This window comes from Clarias gariepinus, chromosome 4 (genome assembly GCF_024256425.1).
Source record: "Clarias gariepinus isolate MV-2021 ecotype Netherlands chromosome 4, CGAR_prim_01v2, whole genome shotgun sequence".
Classification (NCBI taxonomy): domain Eukaryota; kingdom Metazoa; phylum Chordata; class Actinopteri; order Siluriformes; family Clariidae; genus Clarias; species Clarias gariepinus.
In genome coordinates this window covers 8244425-8272122 of record NC_071103.1, presented here as the reverse complement: position 1 = coordinate 8272122, position 27698 = coordinate 8244425, and the positions used below count along the sequence as shown (strand labels likewise).

The following is a 27698-nucleotide window of genomic DNA, read 5'->3' as shown; positions in this document are numbered from 1 at the left end:
AAAAAAGTAATCCAAGTTACCTTGTTACTTTGAACACCCAACACTGGTGAAGATGAAACCTTTGCATCTTTTTATGCCCATGGAGGTTATCTGGTATTCATTCAATCATACAGAGCGGTCCCCACTTTCAAGTTATGATAAAGCCTGGCCTGCCTCAATCTTTCTTGTAAAACACACTGCACATGGCAGAGAAGTGCAGCCAAGGTAAAGCTCCTAGTGTAGTGTGCTTTTTGTTTATGCACTCGCACACTGGACATATTGGCACGAGAACCATGAAGACTCAGTTTATCTCTGCTCTCCACTGCAGTAGAACAGTTGGGGACTGCACAGCTCTATGACTGTTCTTCTGCCAGTTTTATCTTCTTGGTCTGGTTTAGATTAAAGGTGAATTTCATACCCAGGTGGTGGGGTGTCGTCTCCATGGTTCTCACTCTGCACAAGGTTTTCACGCTGTCTCATGCTTGGAAGTGCTATTTAAGAAAAGAGAATTTCTATAACATTCCCAGCACTTTGTAGTTTTTGACTGATTGCCTTTTTTGTTTACAATTCATTTCATTTCTATTTCAGTCTTCAGCCCCAGTCGCTGGTTTGCTTTTAGTCTGTTAAATTAGGTCCAAGTGTTTTGTGTTCTAATTAAGATTGTCTGATATCTACCTTTTGTGTTTATCAGTTTTTAGAGAGTAAAAATAAGTAAAAATAAAGCTCTTTTGAAATGAGTACTGTATTAAGTGATCATATTATCTTGTCTCTAGTCTGGATTTTGGATTTGGTTTGCTTGTTTTTGTGTTAATTTCTTTGCCCATGGATCCACACATACCTGCTTAGTCCTCCTCAATGCCACAATTACTTAGTAAGAAGCCCAACACAAGAATAATGGGAGAAAAACATTTTATTGATTTGCGTCAAGTACTAATATAAATAAGTTACAAACAATCAAGCCAAGGAAAACAATAATTCTAATGAGATTTTAAGGTTTTATTTTTCTGAATGTATACTACCAAGACCACAATTTAGATTTCCTCAGATTCCTGACTGTTTGGTAAAATAAGAGATTCAGTCTTTTTCAGTTCATAATTATCATCCTGCAATTCAGACTCAGTTTTTACAGACACACTATGGGAAAAAGTTCTCATTTTAAGGTTCACTTCTATTGGCTCACTTTTTATTTCTAATAGCTTTGACCGATCAATGGTCTTGATGTTGCAGCTGTCCTGAAACCGAAAGGTAACTTCACTGCAGCTTCTCTTTGCCAGATAATTTGGATCCATTTGTTGTTGTTCTTGTTTGCCAGACATCTTTGCTATTGTCTCTGGCTTTAGCAAAGTCACTTTAACTTTGCACCAGTGCATCCCAAGCGTCTTGATCGTGTCATACCTTTTCCCGCAAAGGGCACAAGTCATTTTCTTATTTTGTTCTATCTCATTTGGCATTCTGTCCAAAGTCCTGGCCACTCCTGTAACACTTCTTACTTGAGACAACATTTTTGGAGTTTCCTGACCATTGATTATGTTGGAGTGGTTGAGGTATATATGGTTGTCTAGGTTCCCCAAATGACCAAATTTTATAGAGCAGTGTGGACAAGCATAGGAATAAGTTAATAATGGGTCTTTCTGTATTTGGCCAACAGTAAACCTTTTTGAAAAATTTGTTTGAAATGGACCACACCTGTGGTAAGGTTTTGGGGGAACACTTCCAATTAAAAGCAGCCCACAATGATTGCAGCCATAAATGTAGGTCTTGCAGTGACTGTTAACATGCTCAATGAGCTCGTCCTGTTTGCAAAACACTTCTTGGCAAATTGCACACATGTATTTTCCTTTGGAATAAAATCTCTGGATAGTCCTTAGCTTTACAACTGGCTTGAAACGCTTGCACAGGTTTATGGTTTGTCCACTTTTGTACATGGGTTTAGGAGAAGGCAAACATGCAAGACGTGCAGTGTTCTGAAGAAGACCAAGGTTCTTTGCTGTTGCCTCTAGCAATTTCAACTTTGACTCTTGTTCCTTAGTAGCAATTATCCTGCTCTGGATTGCACTTTGATGACTTGGTACACAAGTGGCTTTGTGGCTGTGAAAAGTACTATGTGCCCACATTTCAGGATAATTAAGGAAACTAACACCGCATGAACAAATAAAGTTTACAAAGGGGCATGTGTGCTCTTCAAGTGCTAACCTGTCAGGGAAAATAGAGTCGCACGCCAAGCAGAAGGCTGGATTAATAGGTTTCCATATACTGTCCCAAAGATCTGTATTATTCCCTGAGAGACTATACAAGTCTCTTGAAATCTTGATTTTATGACCCTCCATAAGTTTTTTTTTTCTTTTTTTTTTTTTTAATTCGTCCTCTATCAGATTCTTCACATCTATAAGGGAAAGAGAAAAAAGCAAGCTGTAAATAATGGAATCTTCCTTAAACTTTTGAACATATAGTAAATTGGAATATTTTCAAAAGCACAAATTCTTTAATTTGTTCCCCAACCCAAAAATATTCAAAGAAAAATAATAAATACATAATATAAAGTAAAAATATAACAAATTAACCTGCACTTTACCTTCTAAAATAATCCTGACAGAACAGTGTTTCCATTTGTGTGTGTGTGTGTGTGTGTGTGTGTGTGTGTGAAGCTGAAGTAAGATGAGAGAGGAGAGGAGGAGGGATCGGACTACTTTCACACATACATGTGCACGCACAAACACACACATTAACAGGAAACACTGCTCTGTCTGGAAATTTCTTTAACAAGGAACCTCTCTAATGACACCTGTGTGCACACACACACACACACACACACTAACGGAATCACTGCTTTCTTATAGAAACTGGATCTTTAACAAGAAACCTTTCTACAGTAATGACACTTGCTTTTGCTTTATGGGAACACACACACACTGGGTGACAATGTTTTAAGAAACAGTACACAGGCACAGAAATTGACTATACAAGTGACGCAGAGCCGGAGTGAGTCTGAGCCAGACAGAGAATTACGCACAATCTCGCAGCGCACGAGAGGGAAGAACCATTGGCTCAGTTGTTATCATGTGATGCTCGGCAGACAAAGCGCATGCGTACTACTCCTATATCAAGACCTCACTCGTTTATTAAGTTAAAATTTATTTTTTAATTTTGCTTATATTGCAAAACACTTGCAGAGTTTCAAATGCTCTACTATATGTGTGAATGAAGTGAATAAGTTAATAGTTAAACAGCATGTAAACAGTCAGTTCTTCAAAATGGCAGGTCTTCCAAGTATGCAGTTGTTGCAAATTTGCAATTTTCTTGCCCGATTCTGATTTTATTACCTGTCACTTTTAGTTTTGGCCAATTCCAATAGTATTTTTTTTCTTTAAAAAATATATTTTACAGTATACATAAATATATTCATATTAAATCATAGAATATCAAATTACTATGGTATTTTCTGCAAAAGTGGCTAAAGTTAGACTTGAACGTATGAATTATTTTCTGCTGCATTACTCAGGAGCACATGTACAATCAGCACAGTGGGATGTGAGTATGTGAGGCTGACAACCAGCCAGTTCCAGTCACTGGCCAATCGATTGATGCATCTTTAATTAGTACCTATCAAAAGTGATCTGACTATTAAGTGACTAATAAACTTGTGACAGGGACATGCATGACAAAGGCTCATTGTCGGCCTGGTCTAAAGAATCAGGTGATCTTAATACTATTAAACAAACTATTAGTCCTGTGATGTACAGTCATGTGCAAAAGTTAGTACCTCCTTTTAATTGTGATTTTGTGTAAAAAATATTATTTAAAAAAGCATCTGATCAGTGGGTCTCAGCATTAGGCAAATATAACCCCAGACAAACAACAACACATAACTCTTTTCACCATGCCTTATTATTATTTTTTCACCATTAATTATTTAACAGAAAAATGAGAAAAACATGTGGGCCATACTAAGTACCCCTTACTGCTTCCACAGGATTTCAGGCGTGTGTTATATCAAGACCAAGAACTCAAGAATTCAAGTGGAATTTTAAGCAAAGAGTAATGCAACTCAAAAACTGCTTTTTAAAACCCTACAGGCCTCATTGAGTGTGTTAAATGTTAAAGTCCACGATAGCACAATTAGAAGAAGACTGTACAAGTATGGTTTGTTTGGACAGGTTGCCATAAGAAATCCTCTTCTTTCTGTAAAGAATATGGAAGCATGACTGAACTCTGAACAAACCACAAGACTGTGGTTAAGACAGGTGAATGAATGAGACCAAAGTGGAGTTGTTTAGCTTTAATGTCCTTAAGAGTCATGTTTGGCAAAAAACAAACAGAATTTCAGCAGAAACAGTTCATACCCACTGCCAAGCAATACTCTTTATGCCAGAGTATTCTAGAGGCAAATTCGAGGCCATCTGTCCTACAGTTAAAGCTTGGTCAAAATTGAGTCGTGCAACAGGAGCACACAAGTAAATCTGAACAAACTGAGTCTGTAGTGAACTTATTCTTGCCCACTTGTTTTTTTTTTTAATTTGGCTTTATTTTTTATATAAATAATAGCACAGTAAAAAAGTTATTGTTGGCAATTCCCCAACTCTGGCATTAAAGCCCTTCACAGCCGCACCACTTCTCTCCACTTCATGTGTTGAACAGAGTGAACATTATCAGACAGTCGAAATAGAAGTCGGGAATACAGTGCATCCAGAAAGTATTCACAGCGCATCTCTTTTTCCACATTTTGTTATGTCACAGCCTTATTCTAAAATGGATTAAATTCATCTTTTTCCTCAGAATTATACACACAACACACAAGATTTTTGCAAATTTATTTAAAAATAAAAAAATTAAGAATGCACATGTCCATGTACATATTTACAGCCTTTGCCATAAAGCTCAAAATTGAGCTCAGCTGCATCCTGTTTCCCCTGATCATCCTTGAGCTGTTTCTGCAGCTTCATTGGAGTCCACCTGTGGTAAATTCAGTTGATTGGACATGATTTAGAAAGGCACACACCTGTCTATATAAGGTCCCGCAGTTGACAGTTCATGTCAGAGCACAAATCAAGCATGAAGTCAAAGTAATTGTCTGTAGACCTCCGAGACACAAATCTGGGGAAGGTTACAGAAAAATTTCTGTAAGGCTTTGAAGGTCCCAATGAGCACAGTGGCCTCCATCATTCCTAAGTGAAAGAAGTTCGAAACCACCAGGACTCTTCCTAGAGCTGGCCGGCCATTTAAACTGAGTGAATACTTTCCGGATGCACTGTAAGTGCCACTCTGAGACTGATATCAGCAATATGTAGGTGTGCTGTCTAGAATAAAGAATTCGATGGTCTTGGGCCACATTATCTAACTGAACAGCTAGAATTTTATGATCCACCATGTCTGGTGACTGACTGCCTTACTTTGCAGGGAGATCACATGGCCGTGCTTTTTTTCTGGATCTCCCTTTTAATTTTGTGTCATACCTAGTCGTTCGAGTCCCTGCTTGCACTCTGCACAAAAATACATTACTTTATCCATTTAATGACTGTACGCATGCCTAACTTTTCTCTTTCCCTACCACATACTTTCTCTTTCACTCTCTCCCCTGCAACACCCTCATTTAAGGAAATATTTACTACATGATAAACCATTCATAGAAAAAACAAGACTTATCTTTGACAAACAAGTATAATCTTTAATCAAAACTCTGGTCAGGTCCTAGCACTGAAACATAATAGGTGTGTCGGAGAGGCCTCCTGTGCATTTTTGCCTTGTGCCCCAACAGACTGGAGAATCACCTCTGGTCATGTCTGTACAGGTTGAAACTGGGCTGCATAAACCATTAAATGTAATTCGATTTGTGTGGACATCAGTGTTTTAGTCAGAAGAGTCTGTGTGGTATCTGCAGAGCTGCACAAGTGAGAGATGCTTTCTTAATCTGTAAAAAGGCTGCGATGAAGCAAAACGTATAACTAGTTCACATGCAGCTAGCTAACCAATTCCTGACACTGCAATGGATGCAGTGGGTGGATTAGCAGCTGTGTGAAAGGAAAGCAACCTAACCTATGTGCCACTAACTGGACACTAAGTAGTGGTGCAATGGATCACAGAAATCATGGTTCGGATCACATCACGGTTTTTGAGTCACGGATCGGATCATTTTATAGATCAGAAAAAAAGCAAGCAAATTTAGTTTTTTTAACAAAAATAACCTATGAAACCTATGGTTTTAACAAATATAAAAATAACCAGCCGAATAAATACAATTTTAAAATAAAATATTCATATTAGGACAAGGATGTCTACATTCTCTGGGGGGAGAGCAGACCTCTTGGCAGTCACTATGTCACTTGCAGTGAAGGACACCCTCTCACTATGAACTGAAGTGGCAGGCACAGCAAGGTAGAGCCATCTTTGCCATGTGAGGGTATTTACAAAATTTGATAAATTTGTCATATGTGCAAAGCAAGATATCTTTGGCTCCAGTTCAGCATCTGTCACTGAATTTACTTGGTTTCTGGAATTATCTGTGGTAGCTGGGCTATTGTTACATGCATTGTGCCTCTTTAACTTCCACTCTTCTCCCGCTTCTATCAGAAGCTCCGCTAGATTTGTGCTTGTGTGATTCTGCTGGAGGGGGCGTGTCTGTAGCGCCGGACTTCGCATCTCTGTAATGTAGTGAGCAGTCACAGTTACGTAGCTTTCTGTAGACCTTGAAGTCCACTCGTCTATGGTGATCACAATAGAGGATGCATCTGATAAGATTTAGTTTTTATCCTGTTTGTAAAGTCCGGGCTGTAGTGGGTATTTCGTAGCATGGCTTGAGCACTTTCAACATGTTTTTCATGCAATAAACATACAAAAAATTTGGTAATCGCTTTAGCCTGCTCTGACTCTGATGCAAAAAGCTTAAATGCAGCGGTAAGCTTGCTATGGTTGTTGTGGTTTGCATCCTGACAGCACACCAGGGTGATGTCACTTCAGATGTGTGGCCATGCTCGATGTATTGCCGCTTTGATACGGCTTTCTCATACCAAAGTGCCTGCACATTGTAACCGTTTTGTCTATTCTCCTGTCATCATTATATTTTTATGGAAAAGCCAAAATGCTCCCATAAAAGCAAAAATGGAAGCCAAAATGCTCCAGCACAGATCAACTGCAATCCGTTGCACCTCTAACAGTAGGTGTATTTGTCGCCAGTAATTTGCATATCGTCCTCCTATGCAATCTGGCTATAACTTAACTAGAATAAGTGGCAAGCCTATATAGAACAGACCGCTAAATGCTAAAAAGATTTACTCCTTAATCTGCGCTGGAATAGGTAGGGTAAAGCAGCCACCCACCATAAAACCGAAGACAGATGCAATACCATAGGTCCTTTCTACTATCTAAGTTCCAATCCAGCTGATGGGCAAAATGAAGGATGAGCTAGAGTGCATGAACACTCTCAGCGTAATAACCAGAGACTGTTGTGCACAAATGGTGCCAGTTCTAAAGAAAAATAGCACTGCATGGACCCGTATAGACCTCACTCATCTGAATAAGGTAAAATGTAGGGAGAAATTTATTCTATGCTCAGTGCAGCAGCCACTGGCTTTGTTTGTAGGACCGCAGGTGTTTAGTAATCTTTATGCTAACATGGGATTTTGGCAAATAACGCTGTCAGAAGAAACTGCCAAATATAACATGCTCTTCACACTATCCACCCATTATTATGTTAATTGTGTGCCATTTTTAAACAATTCTAAGCCAAAATGATATGCTGCTGTACAATCCTAATATAGAACTGTAACAGTCTGGAGATGTCATCATTTTGGCTGTGGGCGGTGTACTTCTGGAAAAAAAAGGAGGAGGAATGGAGCACATCACCTGTGTGTCCTGAGCATTCACGAATGACGATAAAACTAAGATCATGATTTTGGAACGTGAACGGTTTAGAGCCTACCCTATTTAGAAATACTCCAAGAGCAAGACAAACAAAAAACCACCTGTGAATCACCATGTTTTTATTAAGGCAATACCTACAGCTGATACAATTGTCACATGCACCAGTAAATTATAGCGATATTAAATTGCTTAGCTTTTAAAGTTACATAAACAACCCCAAGCAGTACCCCAGACAGTACTTGATTTAAAAATATGGCTTTATGCCAGCATGATGGCCAGACCACAGCACTCTGGATGGAGTTCTCAACAGTAATTGGTAGACAATAGTTTCCCGCACATAGAGTACTTTGGCGGATTGCTGAATTATTGACAGCTGCCCATGTGTATTTGCGTACCCTTTTCAAAACTCTGTCTGAGAGAATGTCATGATTTACTAGTTGCAGATAGTTCCCACTCATGCTACCGCTCCTGTACCTGTTCATTTTGCCAAAGTGAGAAAGGTTTCTCACAGTGAACAGACTGAGCGACTAAGTGAAAGAGGTTAGACCACATCTTCAGTAAAAAGTTAGCAAGAGAAACTTTTCCTGAAGATGTGGCATGATGGATATTACATCACAGACCAGGTTCAGTAACTCATTCATCTGTTTAACTTTTATCTGACTGTTGTAGTAGCTTCTAATTCAATTAAATAAAGCATTAACTATGCTGTGTTAGCTACAAGACTATATGTAACATCTCTTTGGGCTATGGTGGCCATCAAGCCAGACTAACTTTAGCTAATATTAGACCAGTGGTCTCCAACCTTTTTTGCACCAGGGAACAGTTTTATGTAAGATGTTTATGTTTTCCACGGACCGGCCATCACTCGATCGTAACAAAGCATAATAATACATAATGATGCATAATATACCCAACATACAATAACACAGAATCGGTGTGAGGCCTGAGATTTTTTTCCTGTGACGAGATGTTTCCATTTAGAAGGGACAGTGTCACCAGAATTGTATTCCTCATATCCAGTCTGCTCTGAAATTTTTATTTTGTTGATGTGATTGCAGACAAACCCTTTTTACAAAGATAGGTTGTTGGAAATGGAAGCGGGAGTTTTAGTGCTTTTGTGGTGATTTCAGGATTATACAGAGCAGGCTTAAAGCATGTAAATCACATGTTGCACTGTGCAGACACAAGTCAATGGAAGATGATCTAATCATTTTTTTATATATAAAAACACTCTGCAGACTCTGAAAATCAATAAAATGGAAATAAAATCAAATATATATTTTACATTCTTTCTGTGCAGCCTGGTACCAAATCATTCACGGCCCAGTGGTTGGGGACCTCTGTGTTAGACCACCAATTTTCATACATTTATTGAGATCTGAATATTTAATAGTATTTTAAGAGAATATGGTGTGAGTGAGACCGAGGCAGGATCAGAGAGGCAGGATCAGAGATCAAACCTACTGTATTAACCCTCCTCTCCATCTATCCATATGTTGGTAAGTGAAATTTATCTTATTTGCACTAAATATACAGTATTGTTATGGTATTACATATCAAAGATCAAGTATATTTAATTTAAACCAGTGTTTTTCACCTGTTTGTCAGGTCAAAAACTGACCTGAGAAACGAAAGAAGAGCACCTGATATTGTTAAATGGTTGTTAAATCAAATATTGATAAATGGACCAACACCAAAAGCATTAAGCCCACTTCTCCTCCTCCTTCTTTTCTTCTCACATTAGCTACATTTCTTTTTAAAGTTAAAGAAAAGAAAATTATTTCTTATGGGGAAATTTGCTTTAATATACGAGTGCTTTGAATTACAAGCACACTTCCGGAACAAATTATTCCGGAAGCTCGCATTCCGAGGTTTAACTTTACTTTAAAAATGAGGAAGAGAATTTTAAACTCTATATCCCAAATTTGACAGGGAGCCAATTCGTGTTGTTAAAAAATGAGTGGGTGATGTGATGTATTATAGGAATTCGGATTCGGGCAGCAGAGTTCTGGAAAAGGTGAAGTTTATGGGGGTGTTTTTAAGTTAAATGTGAATTACAGTAATCAGTGCATGAAGTGACCAGTGTATGTATGAGAGTGGCACCAGTGTGTGGGGTGAGGAATAGGCAGAGACAAGAAATGTTTTGAAGCTGAATCTGTTGCAGAGTTAGTAGAGTAAAGTGGATTTTGACCCTATAAGTAGAAAGTTTGAGAAAACTACAGGAAAACCAAGTGTTGCAGTCGGTGGGTGGAAGGGTAGAAGAGCAGAGTAGGGCTTTGTGGAGATATAAAGTTGTGTATCATCTGCAAAACACCAGAAATGTATACTGAATTTTCTAAAGATGTGACCAAGAGGGAAAAGATAACTGAGAACCAGATGGATGATACCATCTACATAAACACTGTCACAACATTTATCAGCCAGAAGCCATGGGTGGATAAAAATGCCAGAGGCACTCTGAGATCTAGTGGTGAGCTCCACTGCCTGTAATGTGGAGCTCACCACTAGAAACATGCACAAGTACACGGCTGCATCTTACAACAACCATAGAGTGGTGAAGGAGACACTACTGGAGAAAACTAGAATGATAGTTCCAACAGTGTGATTCTCAGAGCTTGTGGCCAGGAATATAAACAAGAAGAAATTACAAAACTCTAACCACCAAGAGGATGAATGCAGCTAAATATGTTTTATGGCAGCATGCACAAGGAGAGTGTCAGTACAGGGAATACTTTCATCATCTCAGAGCATGACGTGAAGACTACCTTTAGGAGAGTGAACACCAACCAGGGAGCATTTCAGGCCAGAACCTTAGACGCCGTGGCGACCTGCTGTCGGTACACAAGATCGATATGGAAAGTTTTTTGAAAGGATGGTCTGAGACTTTACAAACCTGATACCCAGGAACCATTTAAATACTGTTCAAATTCCTTAACAATGCCTTTAAACAGCTCATATGCACAACCCCGATCCATCTGAACATCGTTGGGCAATTAACACCATCATTCCCTCCATAGTTGAAGGACCTGGGACCTTGTCTGTCCCTGTTTCAGTGGATCTCTAGTTTCCTGACTGACAGGCCACACACATTATGGGTGGTCAGTCATGTCTCATCCTTTCCCATTGTATTAAATTGTACCTATGACTATGTGGCCACTTCCAACCCTATTTCCTATATCAAGTTTTCTGATGACACTTTTGTGTGACATTTTTTGATAGTGACTTTACCAGAAAACAGGAGAGGAATCCCCACCAACCACACAAAATAATACAAATAACAAGGTCACAGTGGACAGTTTTAAGCAACTCTGTGATCATGGCCCCGGCACATTAATGGCCATGTCACATTATTAATGTGGTGAAGAATGCCAGTCCTAAAGAAATTTTATACCTGACTTCTGTGCTCTTCAGGGCCTTCTGGTTTTACTGAGCTAAGCAGTGTATTCCTTTTTTAAAAAAAAAAAACATACCAAATTGCTGATTTGAACACTCCTAAACTTTCTATTACTCAGAAAAATTCTACCGTGTTTTCTCAGCCTAATGCTTGGCTCCTTTACTTGCACCAGTCCCAGCTCCACCAGCTTGATTAAGCCACTTAACCCTGCCTGCTCCAGGGCGCTGTATCATGATCCTAGTTACACTGGGATATGTGAAAAAAAATAAAAAGAAAGCGATTTACTGTCCAGTGTGTATATGTGACAAATAAAGGCTTAACTTTAACATTTACATTAGAGCATTTGGCAGCCGTCCTTATTCAGAGCGACTTATATTTTTATCTAATTATTATTATTATTATTTTATTTTATTTTTTTACATCTGAGCAATTGAGGGTTAAGGGTCTTGCTCAAGGGCTCAACAGTGGAAACTTGGTGATGTTGGGGTTTGAACCTGGGACCTTCCGAACCGTAGTCCAACACTTAAACCCCAGATCCACCATTAACAAAATGTGAAACATTTCAAATGGTATAAATATGTTTGCAAGGTACTGCATGGAATCAATTCCGACCAATTACTTCCTTATAGCATCATGGAATAACAAGGAAACAGGCCACAACCAACCATGAAACTGCTTTTGACCCAGTGAAAATGGAAAAAAATGGAAAGCCAATGGCCATCTTATTCCTAAATGGTTAAATTAATATTTTATTGAAACACCTTAAATTAAAACAAATTTGTTTACACTTTTATACCATGTTGATTGCTTCATTTAAAATTTGTTGTATTGGTAGTCTTTTTATTACTGTCCTAATACTTATGGAACTCACTGTAAAATGCATCTTAAAAAATGGTAATATTGTCAAAGTGAAATATTTCAAACCTTGAAAGACACATTAAATTCCTATTCCTAATAGTTCATGTATCTCTTGGTTTAGTTGAATACACGCATATGGAAGACTGCTGAACAGATGACGATGTTGTCCAGAAGCGATGACTGAGGGTAAGCCACAGAAGGTAATCACTGACAGGGCTGGGTGTTCACAAAGTGCTGTATCGAAGCATATTCATGCACAAGCAACAGAAATGACTGCAGCCTCAGGAAGAAATCTGATTTAAGAACTTGGGAGAGCTTCTTAAGGAATAAAGTGAGACTGGAGTTAATGCATCAAGTGCCACCACATAGAAGCTGCTACAACTGTTGCATTCCGAGTCCACTCCTAATCCAGGGATAACGACAATGTGTCTAAAGTGTCATACATGGGAAAAAATTTAACTGGGCCATTGCTCAGTATTCAAGATCGTAGAGTCTGGAGAAAGAGTGAGGCACAGAATCCAAGTTGCTCGAAGTTCAGTGTGAAGTTTCCACAGTCAGTGCTGTCTGAGTATCAGACAGGTTAATGAGTCTGAAGCTGGATATTGGAGGGGTAATGTTAAATGTTGTTAGTGGCTATGCCCCACAGGTAAGATGTGAGTTAGAAGAGAAGGAGTCATTCTGGAGTGAGTTAGATGAAGTGATGCAGAGCATCCCCAGAGGTGAGAGAGTGGTGATTGGTGCAGACTTCAATGGACATGTTGGGGAAGGGAACAGAGGTGATGAAAATGTGATGGGCAGGTTTAGTCTTCAGGACAGGAATGTCAAAGGACAGATGGTGGTGGACTTTGCAAGGAGGATGGAAATGGCAGTAGTAAATACTTTCTTCCAGAAAAGGCAGGAACATAGGGTGACATATAAGAGTGGAGGCAGAAGCACTCAGGTAGACTACATCTTGTGTTGAGGTTGTAATCTGAAAGAGATTAGTGACTGCAAAGTGTTGGTAGGGGAGAGTGTAGCCAGACAACACAGAATGGTGGTGTGTAAAATAACCCTGGTGGTGAGGAAGGTGAAGAGGACAAAGGCAGAGCAGAGGACAAAGTGGTGGAAGCTGAGAAAGGAAGAATGTTATGTAGTCTTCAGGGAGGAGTTGAGACAGGCTATGGGTGGTCAGGAGGTGCTTTCAGCTGACTGGACAACTACAGCCAATGTGATCAGGGAGACAGGTAGGAGGGTACTTGGTGTATCAGCAGGTAAGGCAAAAGTGGACAAGGAGACTTGGTGGTGGAACGAGGAAGTCCAGGAGTGTATACAGGGAAAGAGGCTAGCTAAGAAGAAGTGGGACTCTGAGAGGACTGAAGAGAGTAGACAGGAGTACAGGGAGATGCAGCGTAAGGTGAAGGTAGAGGTGGCAAAGGCCAAACAAAGAGCATATGAGGACTTGTATGCTAGATTGGATAGTAAGGAGGGTGAGGTGGATCTGTACAGGTTGGCGAGGCAGAAAGATAGAGATGGGAAGGATGTGCAGCAGGTTAGAGTGATTAAAGATAGGAATGTACTGACAGATGCCAGAAGGGTAATGGGAAGATGGAAGGAGTACTTTAAAGAGTTGATGAATGAGGAAAAAGAAAGAGAACAAACAGTAGAAGAGGTGACTGTTGTGGAACAGGAAGTAGCAAATATTAGTAAAAGTAAGGTGAGAAGGGCGTTGAAGAGAATGAAGAGTGGAAAGGCTATTGGTCCTGATGACATACCTGTGGGGGCATGGTTTTGATGTAAGATCAAAACCATGAATGTAAATGTATTTTATAGAGATTTTATGTGATAGACCAACACAAAGTGACACAGCATGTTTTATTAACAATTTGTAGCTGTTCATACGTGGGGGTATGAAAGTGCTTAGGAGAGGTGGCAGTAGAGTTTCTAACTAGTTTGTTTAACAAGATCGTGGAGAGTGAGAGGATTCCAGAAGAATGGAGGAGAAGTGTATTGGTGCCGATTTTTAAAAACAAGGGAGATGTGCAGAGCTGTGGCAATTACAGAGGCATAAAGCTAATGAGCCATAAAATGAAGCTGTGGGAAAGAGTAGTGGAAGCTTTGTGAGCAGCAATATGGTTTCATGCCTAGAAAGAGTACATCAGATGCAGTATTTGCTTTGAGGATGCTGGCGAAGAAGTACAGAGAAGGTAATTAAGGTGCCAAGAGAGGAGCTGGGTGTTGTATGAGGAAGTCTGGAGTGGCAGAGAAGTATGTTAGAGTGGTGCAGGACATGTATGAGAGCTGTTAGACAGTGGTCAGAGATTTCATCATCTCTTCACTACCAGACCCACTAGACCCACTACAGTTCGCTTATCGTACAAACCGTTCCACGGACGATGCAATCTCTCATCTCCTCCATACATCTCTCACTCACCTGGACATTCGGAGGGGGAATTATGTGAAAATGCTCTTCATCGACTACAGTTCTGCATTTAATACCATAATTCCCTCCACACTTACCACCAAGCTGGAGCACCTGGGACTCAGCTCATCAATGTGTCAGTGGATCTCCAATTTTCTGACTGGCAGACCACAGGCAGTAAGGATGGGCGGACATGTCTCAGCCTCCCTCACTCTCAGCACTGGAGCCCCCCAGGGTTGTGTTCTGAGCCCCCTGCTGTACTCTCTGTACACCCACGACTGCGTGGCCACTACCAGCTCCACCACCATCATCAAGTTCGCTGACGACACTGTTGTGGTGGGCCTGATCACGAACAACGATGAGACGGCCTACCTGGAGGAGGTTGGAAATCTGGAGAACTGGTGCCAGAGAAACAATCTCCTCCTGAACGTCAGTAAGACAAAGGAGCTGATAGTGGACTTTAGTACAAAGCAGGTGAGGAACTACCAGACCCCCGTCATCAACAGGAGCCCAGTGGAGAGAGTGGACAGCTTCAGATACCTCGGTGTTCACATCACGCAGGACCTGGCATGGTCCTGTCACATCAACACCGTGGTAAAAAAGGCCCGGCAGCGTCTCTACCACCTCAGACGCTTGAGAGACTTTAGACTGCCCTCCAAGGTGCTCAGGAATTTCTACTCCTGCACCATAGAGAGCATCCTGACGGGAAATATCACGACCTGGTTCGGGAACAGCACCATGCAGGACAGACGAGCTCAACAGAGGGTGGTGCGATCAGCTGAGCGCATCATCCGCATCGAGCTCCCTGACCTGCACACAATCTACAGCAAGCGGTGCTTGACCAAGGCCAGGAAGATCGTGAAGGACCTCAGTCACCCCAATAACGGACTGTTTACTCTGTTGCGGTCTGGGAAGCGATTCCGCTCCTTGAAGGCCAACACAGAGAGACTGAGGAGGAGCTTCTTCCCGCAGGCGATAAGGTCTCTCAACCACAACCACACCACTATGCAGATCTAACAATCTTTTCATCTTTTTCATAATTGATCAAATCCATCAATCTTCTTACATCCATGAACACTATGGACAATTACATGCTCACCTTCCTTCATATATACACTACATGTCGTTTGCTTACATCCTGGACCATTGCACAAAGTCACTTTAATAACTCTGCACACCTACCTTCACAACTACACTACATTTTACAGTTTTACGTTTACATCCTGGACCAGTGCACAAAGACACTTTAATAACCTCTGCACAAAGTCACTTTATTCCATGCATATTTGCACACACAGCACAGTATATTTCAATTTGTACAGTAGATTTCTATTTTTGCACATCATATTTCTATTTCTATTTTTATTTTTAGTTCTATTTTTCCTAGTTTAATTTAATTTTTATTTAATTTCTATCGTATTTCTTTTATTCATATTTATTTCTTATTTGTAAACTTTAATTCTCTTCTAGGGTCAATTGCAGCCGTAAAATGCATTTCACTACATTTCGTACTGTGTATGTTTGTGTATGTGACAAATAAAATTTGAATTTGAATTTGGTGAGATGTACTGTAGGTGTGACAGAAGAGTTTAAGGTGGAGGTGGGTCTGCATCAAGGATCGACTCTAAGCCCGTTTTTGTTTGCTCTGGTGATGGACAGGATGACAGATGAGGTTAGACAGGAGTCTCCATGGACTATGATGTTTGCAGATGACATTGTGCTTTGTAGCGAGGGCAGGGAACAGGTGGAAGAAAATTTGGAGAGGTGGAGGTATGGTCTGGAAAGCAGAGGAATGAAGGTTAGCCGCAGTAAGACGGAATACAGGTTTAGACATGTTCAGAGGAGAGATGTGAATATATCGGTAGAAGGATGCTGAGGTTTGAACTGCCAGGCAGGAGGTCTAGAGGAAGACCAAAGAAGAGATTTATGGATGCGGTGAGAGAGGACATGAAGTTAGTTGGTGTGAGAGAAGAGGATGCAGAGGATAGGGTTAGATGGAGGCAGATGATTCGCTGTGGCGACCCCTGAAAGGGAACAGCCGAAAGACAAAGAAGAAGATAAGCAGGATAAGAAAAGAAAACTGCTGTGCCTTATAAATCGCACTCGTTATAGTTTGTGTCCCAAAGACTGTGTGTTGGTTTAGGGATGAAGTCTCGCGAGAGTGTGCAGCCACATCGCGAGGTCATCCCAATGATGTAACAGGGTCAAGGGATTCTGTTAAAAGGACACCCAAGGGGAAGCTCTAGGAGGAGAGTATAAGGAGTTACAGTGCAAAGTTTTGTGTTTATGAATTCGGAGTCGAAATATATTGTGAAGACTGTTGTCGGCGGATATCCTTTCCAGATGGATTATCACCCCCAGTCTGCTTTACCACTTCACTCCTGCTCCCGAAATTATTAACAACACTTCCGGTGAGGCTGATCCAGCTCTCCCACTACACACACCTTTCACAAATAACTTTGGACTATCATTCCATTCACTTACACACCATCGTTTTTTGTATATGTTGTAAATATTACTATTATTCTTAGTTTTGTTGGTTTTGATGCACCTCTTTTGTTTTTTATTGTTTAATACACTTTGGGTTACCGTTTACATTGGTTGTGTGCGTCTTTTCTTGTCCGGAGCGCTTAACACTTTACCAGAGACTAGATTAAAGTTCCCACATTAGTGTAACCTGGTAATTAAATTATCTGATCGTTACATACTGGTGGCCCGTAGGGGGAGTCTTTTTTGGGGTGTTTTCTGGTATTGTGTAGTCTTTCAGAACAGGATGGATGCTTATACTGCTAATGTTAAAGCTAACGCTCATCATAGCATTATGGGCAATGCACTTGTTTTATGTTGTATACAGGATAATGATGTTGTAGATTATGCTTTTATGACTCGACGTAATCCTGCAGTTGAAATAACATATTTTATCTGTATATTCTCTGTACAGTGGGGAAAATAAGTATTTGGTCCCCTACAGATTTTCTAAGTTTGCCCACTTACAAAGAAATGAAGGATCTATAATTTTTATTATAGGTTTATGGTAAAGGATTAAGACAGAATATCACCCAAAAATCCAGAAAAAGCACATAATACAAATGTTATGAATTAAGTTGCATTTCAATGAGGGAATTAAGTATTTAATAGTATTTGATGGTAGAGAAACCCTTGCTGGAAAGCACGGTGGGAAGACATTTCTTGTAGTTGTTTACCAGATTTGCTCACATCTTGGTATACATTTTGATCCACTATTTCTCTAAATGTTTAAGGTTTCTTGCCTGCTGCTTGGCAACTCGATTAGTTACAGCTCTCTCCGTGAATTTTCTATTGGATTAAGGTCTGAAGACTGGCTAGACCACTCCATGACCTTAATGTGCTTATTCTTGAGCCACTCATTAGTTGCCTTGGCAGTATGTTTGGGGCCCTCAGCTGCCGCTCTCATGCCTCTCTCTCTCTCATTACGCGCTGCTGCCAAAGGTGGACCTTCCACAACCTACCCTCAAGTTTTCCCTCCGTCCTGCTCGGTGACCTGTGCGAGATATCACAAGCCCAGCAGAAAGACAGCCAGATAGCTCAACTGGCCACTGGAGGGGACCTCCAAGACTCACGGGACCAGGGGATCACCTTTAAACACCACCAGGCGGTGTATATCGTAGTGTTCCTGTGAGGCGAGGAGGAAGATTCCAACTGGTGGTCTCACAATTATTAACCCAGAGGTATCCAGTTTTTGACTGGTGGTCCCAGATTTATTACCCTGAGGGTCTTGCAGTACTATCATAAGCACCCATCAGGTGGACCATGGGGGAGAATAAAAACCCTGTTACATATACTCAATGATGCCTGGTGGCCCCCACTTGCATGAAGGTCTGACAGTTTGTCAATTCATGTGAGGTCTGCAGGGGCACAACGTAAGGGAAAACTACGGTGGCCCTGAAGTGCAAAACAAATTAACAAAACTGAACACAAAATAACAAAACCCAATACAAAATAACAAATTCAAAACCAAATTAACAAAACGAAAAAAAAACAAATAAATAATATCTGACTGGCCGAGAAGTGCAATACAAATTAACAAAACGGAAAACAAATTAAAAACCAAATAACAAAACCCAAAACAATTTTTTTTGGAGGGGGGGAGTTTTGTTGTTTTGTTTTCAGATTTGTTAATTTGGTTTTGAATTTGTTAATTTGGTTTTGAATTTGTTAATTTGTTTTCCGTTTTGTTAATTTGTATTACACTTCTCGACCAGTCCGATACAAACCGGAAAAGGTAGGTATAGTTAGCGAATGAAATGCTTACCGCTGATTGGACGAGACATCTGTCACTCAAGATATACAGGAAGTAGGAACTTGTTTCTTTATCTTTGTTTCTTGTGTGTTCTGCTTCACTTTAAACTATGATGGCCGTGAAGTGCAAAAAAATTAACAAAACTGACTTCAGGGCCACCGTAAGTTCGCCATATTTGAAACCACAATAATGTTTGCACATTCATACACACACGAATCTACCGCTACTACAGTACTTCCTGTATATCTTGAGTGACAGATGTCTCGTCCAATCAACGGTAAGCATTTCATTCGCTAACTATACCTACCTTTTCCGGTTTGTATCGGACTGGCCGAGAAGTGCAATACAAATTAACAAAACGGAAAACAAATTAACAAAACGGAAAACAAATTAACAAATTCAAAACCAAATTAACAAATCCGAAAACAAAATAACAAAACCAAAAAACAAAACAACAAAACTCCCCCCCTCCAAAAAAATAGTTTTGGGTTTTGTTATTTGGTTTTTAATTTGTTTTCCGTTTTGTTAATTTGTATTGCACCTCTAGGCCAGTCAGATATTAGTTATTTTGTTTTCCGTTTTGTTAATTTGGTTTTGAATTTGTTATTTTGTATTGGGTTTTGTTATTTTGTTTTCAGTTTTGTTAATTTGTTTTGCACTTCAGGGCCACCGTAGAAAACCCCAGCGGAGCTACCGACTGGCTGACCACTCCAGGGACCACAGGCTCGGCCTACTCACCAACCACACACACCTGACTTGGCAACATGCACTTTACTCGACAGCCACAGGACCACAGCGGAGCAAGAGACCACAATACACAGAAAGTTGGAAAGCCAAACAGGCCAGATCGCACTTCCCAGGAGAACGAGGCGCAGCCACATAAAACGATTTTTTTATATAGGCTTTTGATAAGAAAACTGCTTATTATTATTAGTTTTGTTGGTTTTGGTACACCTCTTTTGTTTATTTATGGTTTATTAAACTTTAGGTTACCGTTTACATTAGTTGTGTGTATCTGTTCTTGTCCTGAATCCTGAACGGCTAACACTTCACCAGAGACTAGATTAAAGTTCCCATGTTAGTGTAACCCGGTAATTAAATTATTCGATCGTTACAAGCTGAAGGCTGCTATCAAAGCAAACTGGTCTTCAGTAGTGCCACACACTAATTGCCACTTTTTCAATTTGACACAGTCCATTTTGAATTAGCCTTTGCCCACAGGACACAAAGGCGCTTCTGGACCATGTTCAGATATGGCTTCCTTTTTGCATGATCCAGCTTTAGTTGGCATAGCAGATGGACTGTGTTTACCAACAGTGGTTTCTGGAAGTATTCCTGGGCCCATTTAATAATGTAAATGACACAAGCATGTTAAGTGATGCAACAAAAGTCTTCAGCCTTGTGCCTTATGCAGAGATTTCTCCAGTTTTTTCTGAATATTTTGATGATATTATGCACTGTAGATGATTTGCAAACCCTTTGCAATTTGGCATTGATAAACATTGTTTTTAAAGTGTTCCACAATCTTTTATGCACTTTTTCACAGATTGAAAAGTCTCTGCCTATCTTTACTTCTGAGAGGCTCTGCCACTGTTAGACATCCCTTTTATAACTAATCATGTTACAGAACACATGTCAATTAATTTGGCTGAATCTTTTAAAAAATTGTTGATCCCACCCCAACTGGGTTTTTAGACCTGTAGCAGGCATCAAATTTAAAATGAGCTCATTTAGTGGTTAAAAGTTTCAGCTTAAATGCACTCACTCTTGTTAATTAAAATCTGCTCACAAAATAAACTGAATAAATGGTAAGATTTATAATAATTAGCAAAAGAAAAGACTCTATTAGTCACTAAAATATGAGGAGTAAATGCGCCTGTAGATTGTTTTCCATTATGACCAATACGATGCTTTTTAACTTTTTTTATATTTTTATTAAATTCATTTCATCTCAACTCATCTCATATACCGAGTTATCCTGTATACAGGGTCGCGAGGGGGACTGAAGCCTATCCCAGGAGACTTAGAGCACGAGGCAGGCTACGTCCTGAATAGGGTGCCAATACATTGCAGAGCACCCACATTCACACACTCACACACTACGGGAAATTTGGGAACGTCAATTAGCCTAATCTGCATGTCTTTGGAATGTGGGAGGAAACCATAGTACCCGGAGGGAAACACGGGGAGAACAAGCAAACTCTATGCACACAGACCCGAAGCAGGAATCAAACCCTAACTCTGGAGGCACAAGGGAATAATTTAAAACTGTAATTAGTATGCATTAATACAGAATTCTAATTACAAACATATCAGCAAGTCCCTCCATATAGTAAAAATGACATTCAAATATTAATAACATTATATTTATGATAATATCATTGGATGGGGATAACCCCTGAAGAGTGCTCTGTGCCCATTAACTCTTGAGTGTTGTGATTTTTTTATGCTGATTCCAAACTTCAAGACCACTAAATTTCATTTTAATTAAATTTTTTACATTTATTTTTGGGACAGCGCTTTAACAACCTTGGTGAGACGATTGGACTGTGGGTAGTTGCCTTACCATCTGGAGAGAGAGTGAGAGAGACACAAGATCCAGGAACAGATCACCAGAGGTGAGTGAACAACTTGCCATTAGGCATAAGCCCTTTGGCGCACAACCCAGGGTGAAGAGGCTATCCATACCAACTGAGAAGGGGGGAGCAAGTTACCTCTCAGCAGAGAAGGGCACGCAACATTAACCAACTGTATCCAGCAACGAGCTAAAGAGCTCGCAATACAGCTGGACATCTGCCACACTACACTCCCAGATACTTTAGCTTCGATAGAAAGACCTCCACTGGCAGAGCTCAACTTTTTTTTTTTTGGAACTTGGTCCATTATCATCATTTTGCTCCTTATCCCTTTTATGTTTATACAAAGCCCAAAGAGCTCTGACTCCCAAGAGTGACTCCCAAGAGTCTTGTTATGCTTATTTAAAGCGCAGAGAGCCCTGTTATGTTTAATGGTGGCTGTGTTATGCTTATTAAAAGCCCCAAAAGCACTGATTTGCCTTCTGAGAGGCCTGTTTTGCTTCTTAGTCCTGTTTCCTGAGAACTTTCATATGCTCACTGAGAGCCCTGAGGTTTAAATATTGAGACTCTGCCTGTCTGTCAGTCCAGCATTGTCTGAACCATGCCCTGCTCTGCCTGAGACATGCCCTGCACCACTTGAGCCACACCCTGCTTTGTCTAATCCATGCCCAGCCCTGTCACAGCCTGATGCGGCACCCTTCTCTACCTAGTTCAGCAAAATCCTCCGGCGTTGAGTAGCATTTGTCTCTGGCATTGCTGTTTCCACTAGAGGGATTTAAGAGAAGTGCACTGCTTCCATTAACTTGGAGGACTGCAAGGACATCATGCTCGCTCCACCTCTAGGCTTTGAGAAAATTATGCTCGTTCCATCGCCTGGGTTTGAGGACTTTATGCCAGCATTGCACCTCAGCCTCAGTGATGTCATGCTGGTGTCGCCATCTGATTTCAGAGATGCCATGTTGATGCCTCCATCTGGATTTGGAGGGGTCATGCCAGCTCAAAGCCTATGGCAAAAGCCCAAGAAACCTCACACTAAGCCTCAGCTCTGTCTTTATGCCAGGCCTCAGTGCCGTTCTTTTGCCAAGCCCCAGCTCTGTCCCTGTGTTTATGCTTGATTTGCGCCCACCCAGCCCTAATACCCTGCACGACAACCTCTGTGTCGGAGAGACCAGCAAAAGATTTCTGGATTAGCGCCTTATGGTAGGACATTTCCCAATTTTTACTAAAGTATACACATTGTCCAGACTGGCCTTGGCCAGATCAGTTTTAATTAATAATTGTTTACATTTTATTTATAAAAATGTTCCCTATAAAATAATAATATTCTAAAGTTCTAATAACAATAATAATACAATGATTATAAATGATAAAAATTTAAACAATAAAAAATTACACTGCCGTGAATATCGTTAATTATTTTGTTACAGCAGCAAATAAACCATCCATTCTCAAAGCTAATGTGTTGGAAAAATGGGCAAGCCTAAGTAACTGAGTAATTCGTACAAGGGCTAAACTTTGATAAATAGATGACTGGGTCAGAACAGCTGTTCTTATAGTGTGTTCCTTATATGTATGTATATAGTGGTTAGTACCTACCAAAACTGCCCTGACAGAAAGGCATCAGAACATTACAGCTTGCTATGTTTCAGGCTGCACAGATGAAGACTGGTCACAGTGCCAACCCCTGTACACCACCGAAAGGACCTAAAATGAACACATAAACATCAGAACTGGAGCTCTGATCAATGAAAAAGGGTGGCCTGGCCTGATAAACATGTTATCCTTTATATCATGTGAAAAGCTTGATGTGTGTGTGTTAGGGCTGGACGATATGGCAAAAATTTATATATATTTATACTCAGCAAAAAAAGAAACGTCCTCTGACTTTCAACTGTTTTTACTTTCAGTAAACTTAATGTGTAAATATTTGTAAGAACACTAAAAGAGTCAACACCATAAGACATAAAGTAAAAATGTTTCACAATGTGTCCCTGAATGAAGGGAGGCTCAAAATCAAAAGTACCAGTCAGTATCTGGTGTGGCCACCAGCTGCTTGAAGTACTGCAGTGCATCTCCTCCTCATGGATTGCCTATTGCGGACAGTCTGAGCACTGATGGAGGGATTGTGTGTTCCTGGTGTGACTCTGGCAGTTGTTGTGGCCATCCTGTACCTGTCACGCAGGTGTGATATTCGGATGTACCGATCCTGTGCAGGTGTTGTTACACGTGGTCTTCCACTGCGAGGATGATCAGCTGTCCTTCCTGTCTCCCTGTAGCGCTGTATTAGGTGTCTCACAGTGCGGACATGGCAATTTATCGCCCTAGCCACATCAGCAGTCCTCATGCCTCCCTGCAGCATGCCTAATGCACGTTCACGCAGATGAGCAGGGACCCTGGGCATCTTTCTTTGGGTGTTTTTCACAGTCGGTAGACAAGTCTCTTTAGTGTCCTGCGTTTTTAGAACTGTGACCTTAAATGCCTACTTTCTGTAAGCTTTTAAGGTCTTAACGACCATTCCACAGATGCATGTTAATTAACTGATTATGGTTAATTGAACATGCATGGAAAACATTGTTTAAACCCTTTACAATGAAGATCTGTAAAGTTATTTGGATTTTTACAACATTATTGTTGAAATACACAGTCCTGAAAAAGGGACGTTTCTTTTTTTGCTGAGTATATATAAACAGTACAAAAAAATAAGGTTCACTTTTTATTTGTATTTAGCCTTTTCAAACAAGAAATGTGAAATAAACTATCAAATAATTAAAATTCTCAGATTAGTAAAATTAGCAGAAGCGTGCGCGCGCACACACACACACATACACATTCGCCTTTACAGCCCCCACCCACCCCCAACTCCTTTCGGGTACAGGCGAGTGTGTGTCTGTGTGTGCGAAGCGCGTGCCAGTAGTACCTCACCATCTGAATTTAATGCAGATAATACCAATACCAATATTACCAATTTTCAACATTATAATCATATTTTTTCACAATCAAAACATTTAGAAAAGACAGGTAAGTAATAAATGATGAAGTAAAATATGGAATTAATAGACATTAAAGAGCACTTAACCTTAATTTATGATTCCTCTTGGCATCAGCTGCTTTAAAAACAAAACTTAAAGTGTCTCCCTTTGTTTCTTTGTTACAGTCCTTGCTAACATTCTTGGAAACCATGGTCCTATGTCTTTATAAAATCTTTTTAAAAATAGGTAAACTTGCTTCTCTTGGCTTTTTGTTGATGCAAACAAGTTTTAAACAGCTCCCAGACGTACTCCCAACTTAGCCGGCATACAGTTCGAATCAGTTCAATCGTTTGTTTACCAAAAATGCTTTGCATACTGAGGCAAATGTTTAGCAAAAATTTCAGTTTTTAAGGTGAAAATTTAAGAAGTGGGCTATTCGTATGCTGAGGTAACACTGTAATAAATTTTTCTTTGCTAACTCCTAAGGAACTACTGTAGTTCTCAAAGCTAGGTCCATGAATGATGTCACATTAATTATTGAATTCTTCTAGTTATTAGTCTTGCCTCTTTAGTAATAGTGATTCAATTGGTCTTTTTAAATAAATTAATTTATTTAAAAGCTTAAACATCTTAAAGGAGTTTGTGTGGTTTAATTTAAAAACAGATAAAGAGAGAGAGCAGAGCATTAACAACTACAGACTGGGGAGAAAACAGTTTCAGAAATGAATCACAATTCTTTTTGTGGTGAGTCACGTATCACCAGACTGACTGCCCAATAGAGTTTTTAAAATCTATTACATTTATAATAGAAATTAACTGCTTGATTGGCCAGTGACCAGAACTGGGTGGTTTTCAGTTTGCCGTGACTGGTGATCAGCTGAACAGCCTCAGATATTACAGATTCTGTACCGATCGCAGAAGCTACCAAATGGTGCAACAGAAACGCATTTTTATAACGTTACATAATAATTTTTTTTTGCATGTTTAAGCCATTTATCTGCCTTTTTTCTCCAAACTCTGAGCGAATTATTCTCAAAATCCACTCGTTACACACACTTACACAAGTCTCAAAACAACATTAGAAGCCCTGCATGCCCGTGTGAGAAACAAAGGTGTCTGCATGCTTGTAGTTACTCAACTAAAGAACACTTGCATGCTCACTTTTGACTTTTGAGACTCCGGTGGCATTTGAGGTGGTAGAACATCATCTTCTCTTTGTAATCCTACAAATGTGGTAGGAGTAAATTTTTTTAATTTTAATTAGAAAAAAATCATTAAAGCAGGGAACATATACAGTACGTGATGCACAGTAAACTCTTGTATTTGAAATTAGTTTGTATTGCTTAAATGGTGTGCTTTAAAAAATAATGTTATAAAGAATGGAAAAGTTCATCATTTAACTTTTTTGAAGGTCTAAACTTTTAATAAAACTTATGAAAATGTAATATCGAACTTGGATATTTATAAAATCGCGATTCTTATAGAATCGAAATTTTAATCGAATCGGCGCCCAAGGACCGTGACAATATCGTATCGGGAGGTGACTGCGATTCGCATCAATATTACGTTGCTGTACAAATGTGAATGTAGACCTACGAACATTTTCTAAAAATGCTTAAGCTTAATAAGAAAAACAGTATTATTCAACATTGTTGTTAATAATATAGTTGCGTAACCTAGGCTGTTTTTCGTGTCTTTACCTTGATTATGATATGTGCCGGCTAGAGGCGCTGGGTAAATCTGTCCGAGACATCATCCTCGGTGTCTGCACAGGCGCAAATATAAAGCTGTTTCCAAACAGAGTAAGTACCTGGTTCGTTGTGTTTATTATAATTACTATTATTATTACTATTGTTATTATTATTATTATTATTATTTATTTACGGGGTGTTCGACTAGCGCAGATCTCGAGACGAGTCCTACGCTTTCCCGTGGCAGCGGTGTGTCGTTCGGGGTAGAGTCGGCTCTTTTAAGTGAACTTTGAGAACCGATTCGCTTATACGAGTCGTTCGGGTTTATTCTCTCCTTTCACCGTGTTGTAGACAAATCCTGCTGCTCTTGTGCAGTTCATTAACCAAATCTCTTAACCGAAAACTCTTGACATCCGAGTTGCTCGTTAGCGTTACGTTTATACAGTGTGTGTGTGTGTGTGTGAGAGAGAGAGAGAGAGAGAGAGAGAGACTCAGCTGAGACAGGGAGGATCCGCTACACCGCTAAAAAAAAAACGCTTAAATTAGATATTGAAGCTATTAGATATTAGGATAAATATAAATCAAACGTGTTAAAGAATCACATTATTGCAGAAATACTTATGATACGTTTCAGTTGACATTTGACAGTCTTTCTGATATTTCAGGAGGAACAGTAGTAATATTTATAAACCAGTGTTAGCCATACGTAGATAAATAACAATCACTGGTTAAAGTGCGCTGTCAGGTACAGCCGAGCGGTTTGTGAACCAAAAGAATCGGTTCTTCTTGGTAAACTGAAAAGCGTCAGGATTCAAAGCGCTGCACCGGGGGAACGCTGGGTCACTTCTCAGCGAAGAAGCGGTGTGTAAACTGAGGACAAAGTGCTCTACTGCCTCTTGTGTACACGAGTAATATGTGCAGCCCAAAATAATGTATGCACAATAAAAAAAAAAAATTAAAAAAAATAATAAATAAAATAATGTATACACACTCCGACTTTTTTATATCGACTTTATTTACATAAACATTAAAGTATAGCTGTAAGTAATGTTTAAATTATGCAATTACATTAGTAGCTCTAAGTGGTCACCATTAGCATCTGGACATTTTGATTACGGTTAACTACTAAATGAACAACATTGACTTGAGTGTCCAAAGGGCTTGCTCTGCATGATACAGTACTTAAACTTTTTCCCGCAGTGCAGCCAGTGTAGTTAGTTTTCTACGGTACTTCACATTCTTTAGTGTTCCCTACAGATAGAAATCTGGGGAACGTGGAGGGAGTTCAACAGCACTATCCAACGTCCTGGCAGAATGTCATCAAAATGAGAGGCTCTGCTCTCATGTCTCTGTGCTACATGTTGCTGCCATAATTCAATTTGTGTTTTAAAAAAGGCCAAAATTGTGTAAGCATTTATGGCTATGATGTATTGATTTGTTATTATATTGAACACTGTAACAGAGCACCAGAATTAGAAACTACAAATTTATCCCATATGACGCAAATAAATGTAAAAAAGATTTGGAGTATTTTAAAAAGTTTATTCTTTCCAAATATCTTTCAATGTCATTTTTGAATAGAAAGAGCGTGATACTATTATTACATTTATGAATAAAATACTATATAAAAAGCAATTATGGGTATTTTATTTATTATAAAATATTTCTCTTTCTTCTCATCAAAGAACCCTAAAAGAGAA

General features: G+C 39.7%; 1 protein-coding gene across 1 annotated transcript; it reads right to left on the bottom strand.

The window, feature by feature from the left end:
• Positions 1-904: 904 nt before the first annotated feature.
• On the bottom strand, positions 905-26158 carry LOC128520086 (zinc finger protein 883-like). Its single transcript, XM_053494117.1, has 3 exons — positions 26008-26158; positions 22935-23042; positions 905-2362 (listed from the first exon to the last, which is right to left on the bottom strand). The coding sequence occupies exons 2-3, from the start codon at positions 22957-22959 to the stop codon at positions 1011-1013; spliced, it is 1377 nt and encodes a 458-aa protein (XP_053350092.1). The 5' UTR covers positions 22960-23042; positions 26008-26158; the 3' UTR covers positions 905-1010.
• Between the last annotated feature and the right edge of the window lie 1540 nt (positions 26159-27698).